Source organism: Numida meleagris, chromosome 1 (assembly GCF_002078875.1).
Source record: "Numida meleagris isolate 19003 breed g44 Domestic line chromosome 1, NumMel1.0, whole genome shotgun sequence".
Classification (NCBI taxonomy): domain Eukaryota; kingdom Metazoa; phylum Chordata; class Aves; order Galliformes; family Numididae; genus Numida; species Numida meleagris.
Window position 1 is genome coordinate 192,767,545 of NC_034409.1, and position 18,100 is coordinate 192,785,644.

The 18,100-nt window shown below is 54.7% G+C and overlaps 1 protein-coding gene across 3 annotated transcripts in view; it reads left to right on the forward strand.

The window, feature by feature from the left end:
* NUP98 (nucleoporin 98) overlaps positions 1–17,934 on the forward strand; it is a 34,124-nt gene extending 16,190 nt beyond the window's left edge. For all 3 annotated transcript variants that reach the window (XM_021384077.1, XM_021384078.1, XM_021384079.1), the window contains 18 exons: positions 990–1,294; positions 2,347–2,460; positions 3,142–3,280; positions 3,502–3,679; positions 3,988–4,152; positions 7,960–8,136; positions 8,810–8,963; positions 9,612–10,035; positions 10,816–11,045; positions 11,334–11,603; positions 12,215–12,372; positions 12,575–12,718; positions 13,469–13,611; positions 14,103–14,324; positions 15,413–15,654; positions 16,067–16,221; positions 16,547–16,658; positions 17,466–17,934. In XM_021384077.1, coding sequence (XP_021239752.1) covers positions 990–1,294; positions 2,347–2,460; positions 3,142–3,280; positions 3,502–3,679; positions 3,988–4,152; positions 7,960–8,136; positions 8,810–8,963; positions 9,612–10,035; positions 10,816–11,045; positions 11,334–11,603; positions 12,215–12,372; positions 12,575–12,718; positions 13,469–13,611; positions 14,103–14,324; positions 15,413–15,654; positions 16,067–16,221; positions 16,547–16,658; positions 17,466–17,683 — 3,550 coding nt within the window. In that variant the 3' untranslated portion in view covers positions 17,684–17,934. The remainder of the gene's footprint in view (positions 1–989; positions 1,295–2,346; positions 2,461–3,141; positions 3,281–3,501; positions 3,680–3,987; positions 4,153–7,959; positions 8,137–8,809; positions 8,964–9,611; positions 10,036–10,815; positions 11,046–11,333; positions 11,604–12,214; positions 12,373–12,574; positions 12,719–13,468; positions 13,612–14,102; positions 14,325–15,412; positions 15,655–16,066; positions 16,222–16,546; positions 16,659–17,465) is intronic.

An 18,100-nucleotide genomic window follows, 5' to 3' on the forward strand; every position in this document is an offset into this window, starting at 1 on the left:
GTCTGCTCTGATCTCGGTGTCTGCAGGACTTAATCATTCCATGCTTCTAAAACTGTGTTTGGGGCAGAAAAGTCTGTAAGAGTGTGATGCCTTCGAATCCCTGAATCTTTCAGGTTGGAAATGACCTTGGGAGGTGATGTCTGTTGAGCAGAGTCAACACTGAATTCTGACTGGGTTGCTGAAGACTTTATCCAGTATGGATCTCTGGGGATGGAGATTCCACACCCTCTCTGTCCCTGTTCCAATGCTCGGCTGTCCTCATTGCTTCCCTTGTTTTAATTTGAACGTTGTTTCTCATCTTCCTGCCCTGCATATCTGTGGATACCCTGACTCTTGTCTTCTGGTGTTGGAAAGCTGCTGTTATGCTTCCCTCCACACCTTTCCTTCAGGCTCCAAAATGGAGCAACACCATTTCCTCAGCCTCCCCTTATGGGGCACACGCCCGCTGAGGTCCTCGTGGTATGGCTGCGTTGAAAGTGTCAGTGTCTTTCTTACACTGGGAGGCCCCGATGAGATGCAGAATGCCAGAGGGCTCCAAGAGGGGCAGAGTAAAGGGAAATGAGTAATGGCTTCCCTTAATCTGCTGCCCCTGCAGTTTGTTGAGTAGTAACGTTTGCTTTTTGTACAAAGAGATGGAGAGTGATAGGACAAGGGGGAATGGTTTTAAACTGAGACAGGGGAGGTTTACATTAGATATTAGGAGGAAGTTTTTCACTCCGAGGGTGGTGAGGCACTGGAACAGGTTGACCAAGGAGGTTGTGGATGCCCCGTCCCTGCAGGCATTCAGGGCCAGGCTGGACGTGGCTCTGGGCAGCCTGGGCTGGTGGTTGGCGACCCTGCACTCAGCAGGGGGTTGAAACCAGATGATCTTTGAGGTCCTTTTCAACCCAGGCCATTCTAGGCTTCTGTGAAAAAGACACCGGATTTTAGTGCTGACGTGAGTCCGTTAGAACGAAGCAATGCGATTCCTTTGTTCTCCGTTTCTTCAGGTTCTTCTTGTCGGTCCCTCCTGATGAAAACCACAGGCAAGACGGTGAACGCGAGGAGGAGGACGACCACCACGAAGTGACCAAGTTCTACACCAACCCCATTGCCAAGCCCATCCCGCAGAGCCCCGAGAACAGCGTGCACAAACACCAGAACAACGTGGATGACACCATCGCGGCGCTCAACCCGCGGGCCGCCCTGCGGAACGGCCTGGAGGGCAGCAGTGAGGACGCCTCGTTCCACGACGATTCCCTTCAGGATGAACGTGACGAGGAGACCGAGGCGGTGCACCACGTCCATCCTGCAGGTGAGGCTGTGGGTGGGGGCAGAGCGGTGCCTCTGTTGTGTTTTGCTTCCTCCTGTCTTGAGGGTCCAGATCGTGTTTTTCCCTCTCGTGCCTCGCGCACGATTCCTTGGATGAGTTGCTGAGCAGTTGCATTTCGTCACCCAGTTCTGTGATAGCTGCTGTAGTGAGATGTGTGGAAGGGAGAAGCAGCAAGCCCCAGTGTGCAGTTCTACCACAGCAGACAGTTGTCTGCAGTCCAGGCAGAAGACTTGGAGTTCTAGATCTGTTGAGACTCGTGGTTCATACCAACATTGCAAAGAGCATTTCGGAAGTTTCCAGCAAAGGAGTGGGCCCCATGGCTACGCCTCTCCGTGGATGTGTTGCATCTGTTTCAGTGCTTTCAATTCTGGTTTAGCATGGAGTAAAACTGGAAAATGTAGGGGAGGCTGAGAGGCCTCAGGTCGCTTCTACTTCACTAAGACTTCCAGCTTCTCAGGTAGAGAGGTGCAGGGCTGTCTTAGCTTTATTAACTTGTGAGTGGTCTGGAGAAGCTGAAGAGGAAAAGACTTTCTCACCCTTTCATTTGATACGTGGCATCTTACAAAACCAAGAGGTGATGGGTGCAGAGTAAATGTTTTCAGGAGCCTCAGTGGCAAGAAGTTGTGCATGCAAAATGCTTCTAGATTGCTTGTGGATTTTGAAAATCGTGAGACAAATTAATAGCTGAAAATAGCATTGGAGAGTGCTAAATGCAAAATGCTGTGTCTGGGTCGGCAGGTGCCCGAGCTCCCAAATGAGGAGCTGAAGGAATTCCTGTCAATTGTTGCCTTATGTATTTGTGTCTCTTTTGTTTTTGCCTGCACATCTGCTGCTGATCTCTGATACAGACAGGCTGTAAGGCTGCAGGAGCCTGCCGTGGCTCCTGAATTGGGGCACTTCTCTGCTTTTGTTGCACTGCTGCTCAGTTTGTGTAGAACCATCATTCTGTTTCTTCCACAAGCCTGGACAGCTGGGACACCAGCAGTGTTACAGTTCTGCCATCAGCACAGTTCTCAGTGTTCTTCCCATTGCAGGCATTGTTCTAACAAGAGCTGGCTATTACACCATCCCATCCATGGAGGAGCTGGCTAGGTTTACCAATGACAGAAATGAATGTATCGTGACTGACTTCACCATAGGCCGTAAAGGTAAGCACCTAAAGCATTTCCTGTTATTTACATTAGAAGTGATGATTTTTAAAGCTGTGGAATTCGGATCTGAGTTCTGTACTGTTCAGTTATGAGCAGTTCCCCTGCACTGTGACCAGCTCACACCGAAAATGAGAAGTCTTTCAAATTGATGGTGCTCAGCGGGTGCGTGCTCTGAAAGCTGGAATGGGAACGTGGCCAAAACATCTGTAGCTTTTAGGATGCCCACTGTCCTTGAACAGAGAGATTGTGAAAGGGAAACTTGTGGGAGCAGAATGCAAAACTGATCATTGTTTCCCTCTTAATTCCTGCCTGCACTGGAGCTAGCTGAGCTCTAACACAGAGCCTCAGCCTGAGCTGTGTTCTTTATAATTAAAAAACCCATGTAGCACGTACTACTTTAAACACTTGGTCTAAACGTGCTGTGAAATGGAGAGTATGGTTGGCACTTGTTGGCAATATCAGTACGAAAAGCTTTCAGTGCAAGAGGATTGACAGTAAAAAAAGTTGTTGACATCTTCAGTATTTTCATCCTGGGAAGTGGGAGTCACCTGTGCTCTGTGCTGAGACCAGGCTCGGTGGTAAGCTGGGGAAGAGAGAAGTGCAGCAGGAGCTTAAGCTGTCTGTCAGGAGATACGATTCAAGGGCAAGCTGTGAGGCTTGGCTGTCTTTGTTTTCCAGGCTATGGATCAATTTTCTTTGAAGGAGAAGTAAATCTGACTAACCTGAATCTGGATGACATTGTACACATCCGCAGGAAAGAAGTTATTGTCTACCCCGACGATGACAGGAAGCCCCCTATTGGGGAAGGTCTCAACAGGTAGTGCTCTAACCTGGGATATGTAACTGTACAGTGGGCCTTCAGGTTGCAGCACTGTATGGTCGCTGGGTATCTACGAGTTTCTTAAGCAGGAGTTTGGTTAGAAAGCTCTTGTGAGGTTCAGCAAGTCCACCAAGAGGGCCAGTGCTCAGCTCCTGGGGGGCTGCAGGAGCCTGCGTTAAAACCTTGCCGTCTCTCACGCTCTTGTCCGTCTCTAACAGACGAGCTGAAGTTACCTTAGATGGAGTTTGGCCTACGGATAAAACTTCTCGTGGCTTGATAAAAAGCCCAGAACGACTGGCGGAGATGAATTATGAGGGCAGGCTGGAATCCGTGTCCCGAAAGCAGGGCGCTCGGTTCAAGGAGTACCGCCCCGAGACCGGATCTTGGGTGTTCAAGGTAACGCTGCTGTTCTCGTTGCGAGCTGACTGGGGGATCTGAAGTAGTCTGAAGTTACTGTCTTCGCAGAACTGAATTCAGACTGTGCTAAACTCTCAAGTCCTTTCGTGCAGTGCAAACTGTCCTCACTGAACTGGCCAAAACTTGAAGGGCTGAAGGCGTTCAGTGGGAGCGCGTCCTTGCTCCGTGGGTGGCAGTGGTACTCAGGTTGAGGAGTCTCGTCCTCAGAGCTCTCCAGAAGCTGCTTGGACGTGGTGCTGGGCTCCCTGCTTCCGAGCTTTGACGTATTTGTTCTTCTCGTTCCGCAGGTGGCACACTTTTCCAAATACGGCTTGCAAGATTCAGATGAGGAAGAGGAAGAGCATCCTTTAAAAGTGGACACCAAGAAGTTAAAAACCACCCCAGTGCCACCTCCAGGGCATCAGCCACCCCAGCAAATGACCTTAAATGGCAAGCCAACGCCTCCACCTCAGGTAGAAGGAGGACAGTGACAAAAAGGGAATTGAAAAAATGAAATGTGAAGAATTATCTGGTGCCTGGGGAGGGGGTGTTGAAGTAAGAAGTAGCCTGGAAAAACCGAAGAGCAAAACTATATACAAACTTTCATAAACTCAGTAGCTCTTCTGACCTCTCGATGAGTGTTTGCATGTTCTTTTTCGTTAAGATGCTTGGCACTTCATACTGAGAATGTAGGGGGTAGGGGAGGCATTCAACCCTTGTTTCTTGATTCTGGTCTAGACTTAATTTGGCGTATTTGCCACCTGTGGAAGAAAAGCTTGTTTTTGTGAATATTGGTTACGTTCTATATAATTACAATGCCTTGTGCTACCTGCCTTGAGAATGACGTTGTGCATTGATTTGACTTGACCTTCATTTAGTAAGTGAGACTGTATGCTTTATATTCTAAGAATGTGCCCTATTTTTATTAAAAGCTACTTTTTTGAGGCTGATCATACACTGTATTTTTAAGCGTACTGAAGTTGGGTGTAATGGCTTCTGAAGCTTTGTAATACATCTCCAGTGCTGTGCCCCCGTGCCACGCACAGGGAAGGCAGCACTTTGTCCCTTTACTGGTCACCTCTTGCAGTCTAACATTAACTTCCTCCAGGCAGCCTAATTGCACCTGAGACACTTGCATCTTCCAAATGTGATGAGCTGAATCAGCCTGTTTTTTCCACCCACGGTTCAACAGCTCCCATCTGGAAGGCATCGTGGCACTGAGGGGGGTGGGATGTACGCTTTCTGCCGGGTGCTAAAGGCAAATGTTTGTGAAACCACCTGTAGCTTGCTGAAGGAACCTCTCACAAAACAGCGTGCAGGTGCAGAGAGCAGGAGCCTTCTCCAGAACGAGGTTCTCGTGGCCTTGTTGTGGGGGAGAGGCAGCCTTCAGCAGGAGGGCTGAGCAGCAGGGCATCCAGGGCTGAGCAGCAGGGCATCCAGAGCTGGGCAGGACTTGTGGGAGGCTCTCATGACTCTGCCGAAGCCGGCTTTGTTTTCCCCTCCAGTAATCTGTGACTGGCTGCAGTGAAAGGGGATCGCTGAGCTTGCAGCTCGCTGAGGCAGAGATCCTGTGCCGAGGTGCGTGTGGCTGGTGCTCCTGACACCTTATATCACGGGCAAGCAGAGGAGTTCTATTTCTGTGTCTCTAAAGGCAGAACATGAGAACAGCTTCAGAGGCAGTGAGGGCAAATGGGTTGAACGCTCATCTGCTGTAGCAGCACCTGGAGCCGGTGTCTTCATTGGCCCTTGGCTTTGGGAAGCTTCAGGATGAGGGTCTGCTCGCTGCATCATGGGAAGCAGCAAGTCCTGCTTTGTCACTGCTCACACAAAGGAATAAGTTCCTGGCTTCTGTGGTAGGAGCTCTCATTCAATCCACCTGGAATGCTTCTTTATCTTATGTAGTCTGTGGTCTGATCTCAACTTCTGTAGAAGCACGTGAGCCTCTGTAGCCCGGCCACCTTAGGTTACAGGGCCCTGGACACGTGGCAGCAGGTGACACAAATGTTTTTCAGTACAGCCAGCTCTGCTGCATTTCGGGGTCCCCAGGGCACAGTCCTGATCACTGTACAGCTGGGAAACAGCAGAAGTGCATTCTTTCTTTGAGCAGAACACTCTGTTTCTGTGGCAAGTTAGCTGTCACCTCTTCTGGTGAGAAAAACCATTTGGAGAATCCCAAAGCACTTAACACCTGCTGCATCATCACTCCTGGTTGGCTGGCTCATTCAAACCTGCCCATTCATCCCGCTCTCGTGAAGCAGAGTCCTTTCCCATCCGCGTTGTACTGAAGGTGGAACACGTGGCTGTCCTGCTGTCTTCTTCCTTGTGTCGTATCCACGTCACCTGGGGCCAGAGCTGATGTTTGAAGCAGCCAGATCTCTGCGAATACACGTGATTTGTTTAGACCCATCTCCTAGGTTCAAGCGTGCTTGGCAAAACCTTGCCCACGCTGTTAATTAACCTCTCTGACTTGCATACCATCAGCAAAGCGTTTTGTCTCGGTGAATACAAAGAATGTTTGGTTTCATTTTCCAAGCTTCCGAGAAGCAGCTTGAAAACTTGCCAGGTTCACTGCCTTGAGCATCTGAAAACAACATTCTCTGGTGCTTGGGAAGCTTTTAGCGACTAGATGTGGGTTTTTTCCCCTCTCACTGACTTGAATATTCATGATTTTATTAACATTGCGAGGTCTGCAGGAGATAGTTGCACCGCGACCTGTCTGCATTAAAGCACAATGAAGGGAGTAGTGAAACTTTGGTTTGTAAACGTGTTTGGGCTGGTGAATCTGTTCTGCATGCTGCAGGCCCCGCTCCCTGCTGCTTCCATCTGCCGCTGGGTGCTGGCCTTGCAGTCTGATTGCTGCCCCAGCTGATGATCTTTGAGGCATTTCTTGGCTACGAGCTCTGTAGCAGCCCAGCTGAAAATACTTCTACATTCCTCGGTGTGATTGCCAGTGGAATGTGTGCCGTGGTTTCCTTGCTCATATACACGGCTGCAGCTGGAGTGCAAGCGAGCTGTAAAGATGCATCTTTCCCAGGACACCCCTGTGTAAGGGCCAGGGATGGACTGGAGCACAAGCAGGAAGCTGGGGCCTGGGGTGGGGTTAGAGCAGAGCAGGAGCATTAGGGGGTTAGAACTTGGAAGACACTCAGCTAATTAGGCACACCCTGATTGCTGTTGGCCAGATGCTGCTTTCAGGCTGACCTGCTAGCTGCCCTGTACCAGCAGTGGATGCCCTTCTCCAAGGGTTTTGTCCTATCAAACTATTCCGGGTAGCGAGGCTGGGAAGCAGCTTAGCAGCTTGCAGTGCTGTCACATTCCACGCTGGGTGCAGGGTGGCTCAGTGTGCTCTGCTGCCAGGAGCCCTCGCTGTCCCTGCAGCAAGCAGCTGTGCAGGCAGGCTCTAACTGCAGGCAAGGGCAGCATTCTGCTGTCTGCTTATTGTTCTGACTAGCTAAACGTTCCTTGGCCCTGCCAGCAATGTGAAGCCGAGTTCTTGTAAGCAGCTGGAGGTTGTAGAGGTCAATTGAGGCTCATCACAGAGATGCTGCCTTGTGATTGCCTTCAGCAAAACCACAGAGTAGGGTTCATCCTGCCTTGGACTGGAGCAGACGTGAGAAATTTAGCTACAGATTGACAATGCGACTTTCCAATCCAGTGACAGATGTCCTGGTTTACAATAATGATAATAAAAAAAAACGCATGCACATGTACTCTGTGAGCTAGTAGTGCGTGGTCGTGAAGGTTACGTGTCTATTCTTTGTGGGGCACAAACTCCTGTTGTCCTGTGTCACAGCTGGGGAGACAAAGCAGGTATCACAGTGCTGCTCATCGCCTGCTGCGGGCAGCACCAGCCAGTGCTGGGCAGCCCCTGTTTCTGAGCTGGCTGCTGCCATCTACGATGTCCCAGGTTGAACTCTGGCACGGGAAACTTCTTTGTGCGATAGCGTGGTGAGGGAGAAGGGGATGCACGAGCCCTGGTGATGTGGAAGTGGAAAGCTGAAGAATAGCTTCTTGCCCTGAATGGCAGAAACTGGTAAACTTCAGGAGGACACAACTAAGCTGTGACTTCTCCTTGGCTTTAACTTGCGCTGTTACGTTGCAACTCGGAAGAAAACGGGAACGGGTTTTATATTCCTCCCTAAACTTAAATGGGAGTCTTGACACGAGCAAGGCAGTACTCCGCTTCGTGTGCAGGTGATTGCTGGAAATATGAAGAACTCTATCTCAGGGAGCTGTGGGAATCCCTTGTTGTCTGACGCGGCCTCTGCCTGTATCCGCAGAGCCCCGAGGTGGAGCAGCTGGGCAGGGTGGTGGAGCTGGACAGCGACATGGCAGACGTCACCCAGGAGCCTCCCCAGGAGCCCGCTGTGGAGGACAACGTGGCAGAAGAGCAGGAGGCAGTGCCTGCTTCGGCTCACATCGCCTCCACGCTGGGCATTAACCCCCACGTCCTGCAGGTGAGGGGCTCTCTCTGGAGCAGGGCTTTGGCAGTGCCTGGCAGCCGTATGCTCCTGGCTGGGGGGGATCTTCAGAGACACAGGCAGCTTAACGCAGAAACACAAAGCATCCTTAAAATGACAGTTCAGAATTCTGAAAGGCTGAGCTAATACCCGGCCTGCTCTGCTACAGCCCCAGTCTGGGGCCAGCCACGTTAATGGGATTGCTGGTTTTAACTTGGTGTTGTGTTCTTTTGGTTGGTGGTTGGGTTTTTGGGTTTTGTTTGGTGGGATTTTTTTGTGGGTTGGTTTTTTTTTTTCCTGTTTTTGCCTGGAAAAATAATACCTTGAGCACTGCTGGGCTTCCGCCTGTACTTCCTGCCCTAAGAAAATACAGCTGTGTGACTCAAGCTGAAATGTTGGCAGCCAAGGTCTGAAAAGCCGTGGTTATCGCAGGACCTCCTGCCCATCCTAACAAGCACAATGGCAGCGTAACTAATAGTTTCTAGAAGGTTATTGATAACTCACAAGCTTGCTTTCATTTCTCTGGGACTGTGGCACAAAGTAGTCACGGTGTGAGCGCGTTTGGTTGTCCACAACATGGGAAATTTACTGGGAGAGGAGCGGGTGAGATCAGCTGGCTGCTGCTGGTAGAACGATTGCTGACATGCAGATCTGACTTCTGCCCTTTCAGATTATGAAAGCTTCCTTGCTTGCTGATGAAGACGACCTGGACTTAATCCTGGATCATCACTCTGGGAAGCAACCTGCGAAAATGGACACTTCTCAGGAGATCTGTTCTCCGAGGCTCCCTATTTCAAAACCCCATGGACAGAAGAGATGCCCAGGTACTGTGGCGAACCACGTATTGCGTGAAGGAGGAGTTCAGTTCTAACTTAATAGGCAAAACCCTAATTGCTGGCTGAATGCGTGGCAGATGAGGTGTGCTCTGCCGGGGGTGAGCTGTGGCCCTCCCTCCTGCTCCAGCAGGGCCACCTCCCCAGGCTGCAGCTCCTTCCTTCCTCCTCTGGCCTCGCTGCACACACTGCTGCCTTCCACACTTGTGTCTTCCCTCCCTCTGCCCGTGCCTCACGTTCTCACAGGGATGCTGCACGCTCCCCCGCTGGGCTCCGTGCTGGCTTGCACGCCCCGCAAAGTGGTGATTTCAATAGGAATAATGCCTGTCTCACCTTAAGAGTGTGCAGTTGCTTCCTGAATCAAATTGCAGACCTGAAGTGGAGACAGGTTCAACCCTGTTATTCAATGCCTGCTTTCTCTGAGACGTTCTCATGGTCTAACTGTAACTATCGGTCAAAGCCACGATTCCTTTCAAAATCCCCATTTTTGGGGTGAGGCTACACGCACCACTGCCCGCTTCAGTTTGGATGATGGCGATTATCCCGCGCGTGGTGGATCTCACGGATCCCAACGCTGCAAACAGCAGCTCTCAGCCAGTGCCCGTGTGGTTAAACATCCTTCCCTCTCCTTCCTTCCAGCGGGTGGGCTGCTGCAAGCCAAGTTTGCCGACGCCGTTTTCCAGCCACCCGGCGCCGCTCTGCGCGACCTCCAGGAGCCCAGGCCGTCCCGCAGCTCCCCTTCCCCCGCCTGCTGGTCGGCCTCCTCCCCGTTAGCTGCCGCCTTCGCCGTCCCTCCTCCCGTCCCCGAGGTGCAGATGAGGACGGTGGGCGTCCGCAGGCAGCAGGGGCTGGTCCCTCTGGAACGCTCGGTCACCTACAGGAAGGGGAAGCTGCTGATGGACATGGCGCTCTTCATGGGCCGCTCGTTCCGCGTGGGCTGGGGGCCCGACTGGACGCTGGTCAATTGCGGAGATCAGCTCAGCGGGTGCGGTGGAACGGAGGAGGAGCTGCAGTGCGAGGCTGCCGACTATGGATTCCTGCCCGCTCCTGTCGCTCCCAAGCTGTGAGTAGTGTTTTGCTTCAGGGTGGCTCTGCCATGCTCTTTGAGAGAGCCCCAGATATAAGTCGGTATCGCTTTGGAGTTCAGCACAGTGTTCTTTCTGAGGTGCGAGGTAGAAGGTTCTCTTACCAACCTGGCAGCTCCCCAGGGCTACTTCCAAAAGTCTGTATTTCAGAGGAATGGGACAGCAGAGTAAGTAGCTGATGCTGCCATCCAAGAGACGTTTAAAGAGAGAAAGCCCAAAGCTGCTGTGCAGGGAGCTTAGAACGTGCTGTCCTCTATCCCTGGGAATATCCACGCTACCGAAGAAATGTCTTGCTTGACTTCTGAGTTCTCAGGTGCCTCACTTCTGTTGTATGTAAAGCAGCATCAGAACTTCTCTGGGCCGTGCAAGCCCATACCCAAACTTCACTGGAACTCAGCGAGTTCTTCTACCATTCCAGACCTCCAAAATGAGGTCTTCTTTAGTCTTAAGGTCTTCTTCAGTTGAAGCTCTGCAGCACGTCTGATTTGTTAGCACACTGAGGTGCTCTTGCAAAACGTGCTGTGTTGTGGAAGGCGTGCTGGAGGCACCCAGTTCAGTGAGGCTGATTTGGCAAAGTCTGATTCTGAATCCCAGGCTGTCACCAGGTTCTTCATACCTAGCTGCTGACCTCCAGTCGTACGCCTGCTGCCGTGTTAAACTCGGGACAAGCTGCATGGGGCAGCTGCTCCATCGTAGGAGTTCATTCACATGGGAAAGAACTCAGCGTTGTTTACCTGTTCTTTTTTCGTTTACTGCAGACTCCCAGAATCCCCTTTCAAGGTTCACGTGGAAAAGCTGAACTTGGAACAAAGGAAGACAAACAGAGACAAACAGTTGTATCTTATCCCCCTGGAGATAAAGCTGAAGCACAGCACCGTCCATATGGACGAGCAGTGTCCTCTCCTGGCTCCCAATCCAGGAGTTTCTGCTATCCATGACTACGCTGACTGGGTTAGAACAGCATCTGAGGATCCTGCTGTAACGGAGAGTGAGTAGAGAGTACTTCTTGTTACAGTGGTGGCAGTGGATCTGGAGAACTGTCCAGCTCAGGTTATTTATGGGTCGCATCAGAGCATTTGAGTGTGAATAAAACAGAAACTGGCTGTACCTCCACGTTCCTTCTGGAGGCATAAAGGTGGATGGCTGCATTTGGGTGGCTGACCGATGTGTAGCGGTGGGACATCCTCTAAGATTACACTTTGACAACCTCGGGAGGCTGTTCCAAATGTTCCCTTGCCTTTACTCCTCCTGACCGGATAACTCTCTGTGCTGGCAGCTGTTGTGAAGCACTGGTGCTTGACGTGGACTTTATGCGAAGCCATCTGGGGGAACCTGAAGGAGCTGGAGGCCAGCCTGGAGGAGCCCAGTGAGTACGTCCTGGCCCTGGAGCGCAGGAGGGCTTTCTCTCGCTGGCTTTCGGAGACGGCTGCGGCACGGATCGACGAGGAGGTGTCTCTGACCCAGCACCACAGTCACGTGGAGGCTGTGTTCAGCTGCCTCACAGGGAGGAGGATTGGCGAGGCTTGCAGGCTGGCACAGCAGGCGGGTGAGATGCTTACATCTCTTGGTCTTTTTTCCAAGGGAGGAGGTGGAAGGGAGAGACATGAAGAGAACTTGGGCACTGTGAGCTGGTAGTGAGTAACTACTCTGAGTGCTGAACGTGAGAGATTGCTTAAGGCATGATGTGGCTTGCTGCTCATAGAATCTGCAGCACAGCTGGGTTGGAAGGGCCCTTGAAGCCCTGTGTCTTGGGCTGGCTCCCCCCCAGAGCAGGCTGCCCCATCCACGGCCTCCAGCACCTCCAGTGGTGGGCTGCATCTGGGCATACTGACTGCTTTGCTGTCAGTTCTCCTACAGTTAGGAAGCGATGCTGTTTCGCATGTGATCATTTTTTGTGTGGAGCGTATCCTCTGAGCGGTATCCCATTTAGTATTTTTAACCGAGCTTCTTTTAAGCTGCTGACACTTGTTTTAAAAGCTTGTTTTCAGACCTTAACGGCTAGCGTTCCACCCGCCCCATTTGATGAGGTGTTCATAAGGAACTAGACAGCTGAGCATCCTTAAGCTGAGCAGAAAGGCTCCGCGGCTCCCAGAGAGGCAGCGTTTGGGGCTCAGCTTCCCGTGTGTTTTCCTCACGTGCCGCCCTCTCCTCTTCCAGGCAACCACCGCCTCGCCCTGCTCCTCTCCCAGCTGGCGGGCAGCCAGCCCACGCGGGACCTGCTCGGCATGCAGCTGGTGGACTGGCACAGGCTGCAGGCAGACTGCTTCATCCCGGAGGAGCGGCTGCGCATCTTCGCTCTGCTGGCTGGGAAGCCCGTACGTTGTTCCGCCCTCGCTCTGGCCTTGCTTTGACTTGGCTTCCTGGCAGCCAAGTTCGGTTTAAGTAGTGGGAGTCGATCCCGGCGTGGTGCATGGCAGGAAGGGGTGCGGGCCGACCTTTGGGGTTGGATGTCGGTGTTACTCACGGGGCTCCGTGCTGTTGTGTCCCAACCGTTGTGTGACTGCTGCCGTCCTCCAGGTGTGGCAGTTGTCTGAGAGAGTCAGCATCAACGTGTGCTCGCAGCTGGACTGGAAGCGTTGCGTGGCCATCCACCTCTGGTACCTGCTCCCTCCGACAGCTTCTATTTCCCAGGCGCTCGCCATGTACGAGGCGGCGTTCCAGGTAGGTCAGCGTGCCTGGCTGAGAATCCTTACTGGTCCCGGTTGGAGCTGTGGACTGGTGCTGTGTGGAGCTGGCTGAGCACTGTGAGCAGCCACGCGTTGCTGCTGGGTGTGGGTGCAGCCTGTCAGCTGTCACAGCATCACGTTCCTTCCCCGGCCTTAGCGATGCGTTTGTGCAGCAGTTCAGTGGATCAGTATCACGCTGATGCGGATCTTCCTTTTCCCTCCGTGGAGTGGAAATAAATCACTGAGGTTGAGCCTCCTGGTAACGCTGGTCGCTCTCCTGAGCAGTGTGGGACCTCCTCTCCCAGTTGCTGTGGCGGTGGCTTCTTTCAAGCAGATCTCCCACCCATTTCCAGTGTTCACAGGTGGTTGGCAGCGTGGCAGAGTTGGGGAGGTGGGCAGTGGCAAGCAGCAGGAAGGCTGCTTGAGCTTGGTGGCCCATCAGCTTTCCTGCTGCGATGCCTGATGCTCAGCTGGGTGCTGAAACGCTCTTTGCCAAGGCTCTGCTGCGTCCCCAGTTCCTGCAGGCGGCGCGTGGCTGTGTGTAATGCGACCTTTGTTGCTGCAAACTGGAAAATAAGGTGTTAAATCATTCAGCTGAAGGTAGCTTGACCCTAAGGACAGCCCAGCCCAGCCCACAGCCTTAGGTCTGCCTTCCTAATGAGGGGTTTAATGCTGCAGGAGTACGTAGTGTGAGCTTTGTACGCAGCGTGCCAGTATAAACTCACCAGGAAAACAATCTGTTTAGACCACATCGGAGTCTGAAAAATACGCCTGCTGCCCCCTGCCTCCTTACCTCGAAGACTCTGGTTGTGTGATTGAAGAAGATGACACTGCAGGGAGACCCCTGAGAGACGTCTGCTTCCATTTGTTAAAACTCTACAGCGACAGGTGAGTGGGTGAATGGTTCCAGAGTGGCTTAGAAAAGCCTCGGTAAGACAGCGACCTCCCAGATGAGACGTGTGCAATTAACTTTGCAGTTCTCTGACCTCACTTCCAGGCAGTTACAGCATCTGGTGCCTCTGTCACTGCTGGTGCTGCTGCCTAGAGCTGATTAAACACGAGCTTAGAAACAAGTTTTTGTTTTTCTGAATGCTCTCTGCAGCAATCTTGCTTTCGCTGCGGCTGCCTTCACTGCAGGCACGGAGCAGCCTGCAGAGGGAGCACGGGCACCCAAGGGCTGTGGCAGCCTGGATGCAGGCTGCGAGGAAGAGCAAAAAAGCAATGTAACAGTTGTTCCCTTCTTTAAAAAGGCAGCCACGCAGGCTGCATGTATGGGGTAATGGGGAGTGGGGGCAGGGAAGGAACCAAGCGGCGCCGCTGTCTGGTTTTGCGAGGCCGGCCCCGTTGGCTCTTGGTGTGGCACGTGTTTCTGCCTCCAGGCACTACGACCTGGACCAGCTGCTGGATCCCAGGAGCATAACGTCTGACCCCGTGGACTATCGCCTCAGCTGGCACCTGTGGGAGGTGCTGCGTGCCCTGAACTACAGCCACGTGTGCAGGCAGGGGCAGGGCGTGCTGAACGCCAGCTACGCCGCCCAGCTGGAGAGCGAAGGCCTGTGGGAGTGGGCCGTGTTCGTGGTGCTGCATGAGCCTGATAGCCAGTAAGTCAACGCTCGGGGTGGGTTGTTCTGTACCTTGAGAACGACGTGCTCTCTGTGCCGCAGCCCCTAGCTGTCACAGCTTCTCTGGCTGTGCCGGAGCTGCGGGCTGGAGGATTTCACACTGCTTGCAGAGCGGGGTTACAGAGCTGTGTGAGCAGTTCTGCTTCAAGTGCCTCGTCGGGTGTCACGTAGCGCTGTATTGTAATGACTGTAACTGAAACAAATGCAGGAAGCAGGGCGGGTGAGGTGGGCTCATCTGCTGAGGCTGCAGTGGAGAGCTTGGCCTGAAAACATCGTTGGTGCCGAGCACTCTGTGTGTTCTGAGCAGGGATGAGTGTGTGTGATGGCAAACCCTGGGACTCGCTGAAACGTGGGTTTGCTTCCATTGTAAAATAGACAGCCAACACGAAATTAACTTAACATTGTAACCAACACCATCGTGTGTGCAAGGATGTCCCTTGCTGTTGGTGTTTGCAGATGTAATTAATGCATTTCAGCAGTTATTTTTCCAACCAGTAGCTTCAGTTCAAGCTTGTGTCTGACTTCAGGGCTGCGGGTTGTGTCTGACTTGTTGTTAGCTGCGGTGCTGGGGGTGTTGCAGAGCACCAGGGGTCAGCCTGTGCTGGAGGAATGCAGTTGATTTCAGGGTTTTTCTCAGTGTCCTGCACTAAGCCTACTGCAGAGATGGGCTTGCCATCCGTTCTACCCCACAACGTGCCCCTGTTGGAGCCAGCAGCACGGTGCTGGTGTTGAAGCCCGTCTCCTGCTGGTGTGATTCCTCCCAGCACCCGAGGGCAGCCTGCCAGCGGGAGGGTGGCTTTGTGCACGGGCAGGCGGTGACAGGACGGGGTGGGGGGAGGAGCGGCTGTAAACTAAAGCAGGGGGGGCTGGGTGGGACGTGGGGGGAAGCCCCTCACCCAGCAGCGCTGCCCGGAGCCGGGGGCCCCGTCCCCGGAGGAGCCCGAGGCCGCGGGTGGACCCCGAGCTGGGGGCAGCCAGGCTGGGGCTGGGGGCTCTGAGATCCTTCCGAGCCGGCGTGGCGCGGTGCAGGACGATGCAGTGACGGCCTTGTCCCCTGCTCCCACCAGCACCCGGGAGAGGGCGGTGCGCGAGCTGCTGGGCCGCCACTGCGCCCTGGCTGAGAGCCCCGAGTCGTGGGCCAAGGAAACCTTCCTGACTCAGCGCCTCTGCGTCCCCGCCGAGTGGATTCACGAAGCGAAGGCCGTTCGGGCCCGGATGGAGGGAGACAAGCACAAAGAAGCCCTCTTCCTGTTCAAGGCCGGCCACTGGAACCAGTGTCACAAGCTGGTGGTCCGGCACCTCGCCTCGGGTGAGTCCGCTCCCGTTCTGTCTCTTGAGTGGTGCACGTGAATACGATAGGAGCAGCAGTGGTTGTGTGCTCGGCACCGTGGGGGGCTGGGGCTGTTGGAGCAGCAGGGTGAATTCAGAGCGGCTGGCTGTTCCAGAGAAGCCCCACACTTGAGAACAGCGGTGCTCGGCCTGCTGCACACCCCCCTTCTGCTGCCAGAGCTGCCTTGGGGAACAAGTGCTGACCCTGGGGGGGGGGGGGTTGGCCCTTAGGCTCACCCTGTGCAGGTCCCACATGGAGGGAACGCTGCCAGCCACGCTGAGGAGCTGTGAGACAGCAGGCACAGCCACATAGGGGGAGATTTCTTCAGCAGCAGATGTCGCAGACTTACAAGGAGCCTTTTTGCTTAGCTGCTGCTGTTTGTTCTCCGTAGATGCTATTATTAATGAAAACTACAAGTACCTGAAGGGCTTCCTGGAAGATCTCTCCCCTCCGGAGCGCAGCACGCTCATCCAGGACTGGGAGCTGGCGGGGCTGGTCTACCTGGATTACATTCGTGTCATCGAGATGGTTGACAGGATTCAGCAGGTAACAAACTGATGGGTTCTTTCCTCATCCTTGCAGTAACCTTGCACTGCTCCGTGCTGACATCAGTGTATCTCCTACGGGCGTGAGCGCTCTGAGAGTGCGGAGCTGGGGGGTGATGTAAAGCAAGGGGTGCTCCCTGCCGTGGCAGCGGAGTGAAGGAGGAGGAGCAGAGCAGGCTGGGCAGCGAGGAGCTGCGTGCCAGTCCCGTTCAGTTCAGTTCCAGAGTTCTCCTGGGGTGCTTCGGGTGCTGACCCCGGGTTTTGAGGTGCACGTGGTGGGACGGGCCCGGCTTTCAGCTGACGCCTTCCCTCGTGTTTGCTTGCAGCTGGATTGTTCCACGTACGAGCTGGAGCGCTTGCATACCAAAGTGACGTCGCTGTGCAACAGGATAGAGCAGATCCAGTGCCACAACGCGAGGGACCGCCTGGCTCAGTCAGGTGCGGGGGCAGCGGGGGGGGCGGTGGCTGTGCCGGGGCGGGCAGCGCTGACCCCAGGGATCCATCGTGGGGCCGGGGCTCTTCAGCACCGCTACCAATGGCACGGGCTGCAGGGTCAGTGCACCCCAGCAGTTTGCTGATGGCACCCAGCTGAGCGGGGCTGTCATGCAATAGAAGGGAGGGACGGCATCCAGAGGGACCTGGACAGGCTCAGAAAGTGGGGACACGAGAACCAGGGCGGTTCCACGAGGCTGAGTGCAGCTGCTGGGTCGGGGCAGTCCTTATGCAAGTGCAGACAGGAGCAGAGCTCCACAGCGGGACGTGGGTTTACCCACCCAGCCAGGTGCCTGGGCTTAAGAGTTCTCCCTGAATTGTGGTTGGGGTGCATTCCTCAGCAGGGTGTGAGCTCACAGGCAGGCTCCCATTCTGGAGCATGGTGTGCGCCCAGCTGACTGTCACCTCCTGCCCATGAAAGGGTTGGGTTGAGGTGAAGCGACACCCAGGGTGCGTACAGAAGAGGACAAAAGATGGCCTCGGGCAGGGGATTTCTGCAGAGGTGTTATCCCACCTGTGTGGCCCCAGGGTTGGCTGGGACGCCGGGCAGCAGCCGGACCACGGGGCTGGCACCCGGCCCCCGCTGTGACCGCCGAGCTCAGGGCGCTTTGTGTCGGTCGGGTCCTCGAAGCTCACCCAGTGACAGTGCCCGGGCGTTGCCGGGCTCCTCCAGGAGCTGCCGGGACACGAGCTATCACCGTGGCACCGCCCGAGCTCGGCCCTCACCCCCTCCTCTCTCCCTGCTCCTTGCAGACATGGCCAAGCGCATCGCCAACCTGCTGCGCGTGGTGCTCAGCCTGCAGCACGGCCCGGAGCCGCCCTCGGCCGCCAGCCCCGAGCTGCAGCGCGTGCCCCTGCGCCTGCTGGCCCCGCATGTGGGCCGCCTGCCCATGCCCGAGGACTACGCGCTGGAGGAGCTGCGCGGCCTCACCCAGTCCTACCTGCGGGAGCTGACCGTGGTCACCCAGTGAGGGCCCGGCCTCCCCCACCCCCTCCCTCTCCCCGAGCCGAGCGCTTGGCGGCCACGTTTTGGGTTTTCCTCGCGCCGCTCCTGGGCGCCGGGCTCCAGCCCCGCGGCTTGGTTTGATCCGCCGAGCTCACGGGGCTTAACGCCGGGATCGTCGTGACCCGGAGAAGCGGTGGGGTCCGCTCGGACCTTGCCGGGCCGGCGCTTGGGCTGCGCAGTTCTTTCTTAGAATCAATAAAATGCCTCTTTGTGGAACCAGGTGAGGTCGTGCCTGGGGAGGGGGCGCCAAGGGGCTCCGTCCGCTGGCGGCTCCGCTTTGCTCCCTTGGCAGCGCCCAGGACGGCGAAGCGAGGTTCTGGGACTCTCAGTGGGACCACGGCCATTAAACAGCGACTGCAGCACCGGGACTGCCCCACGAGGA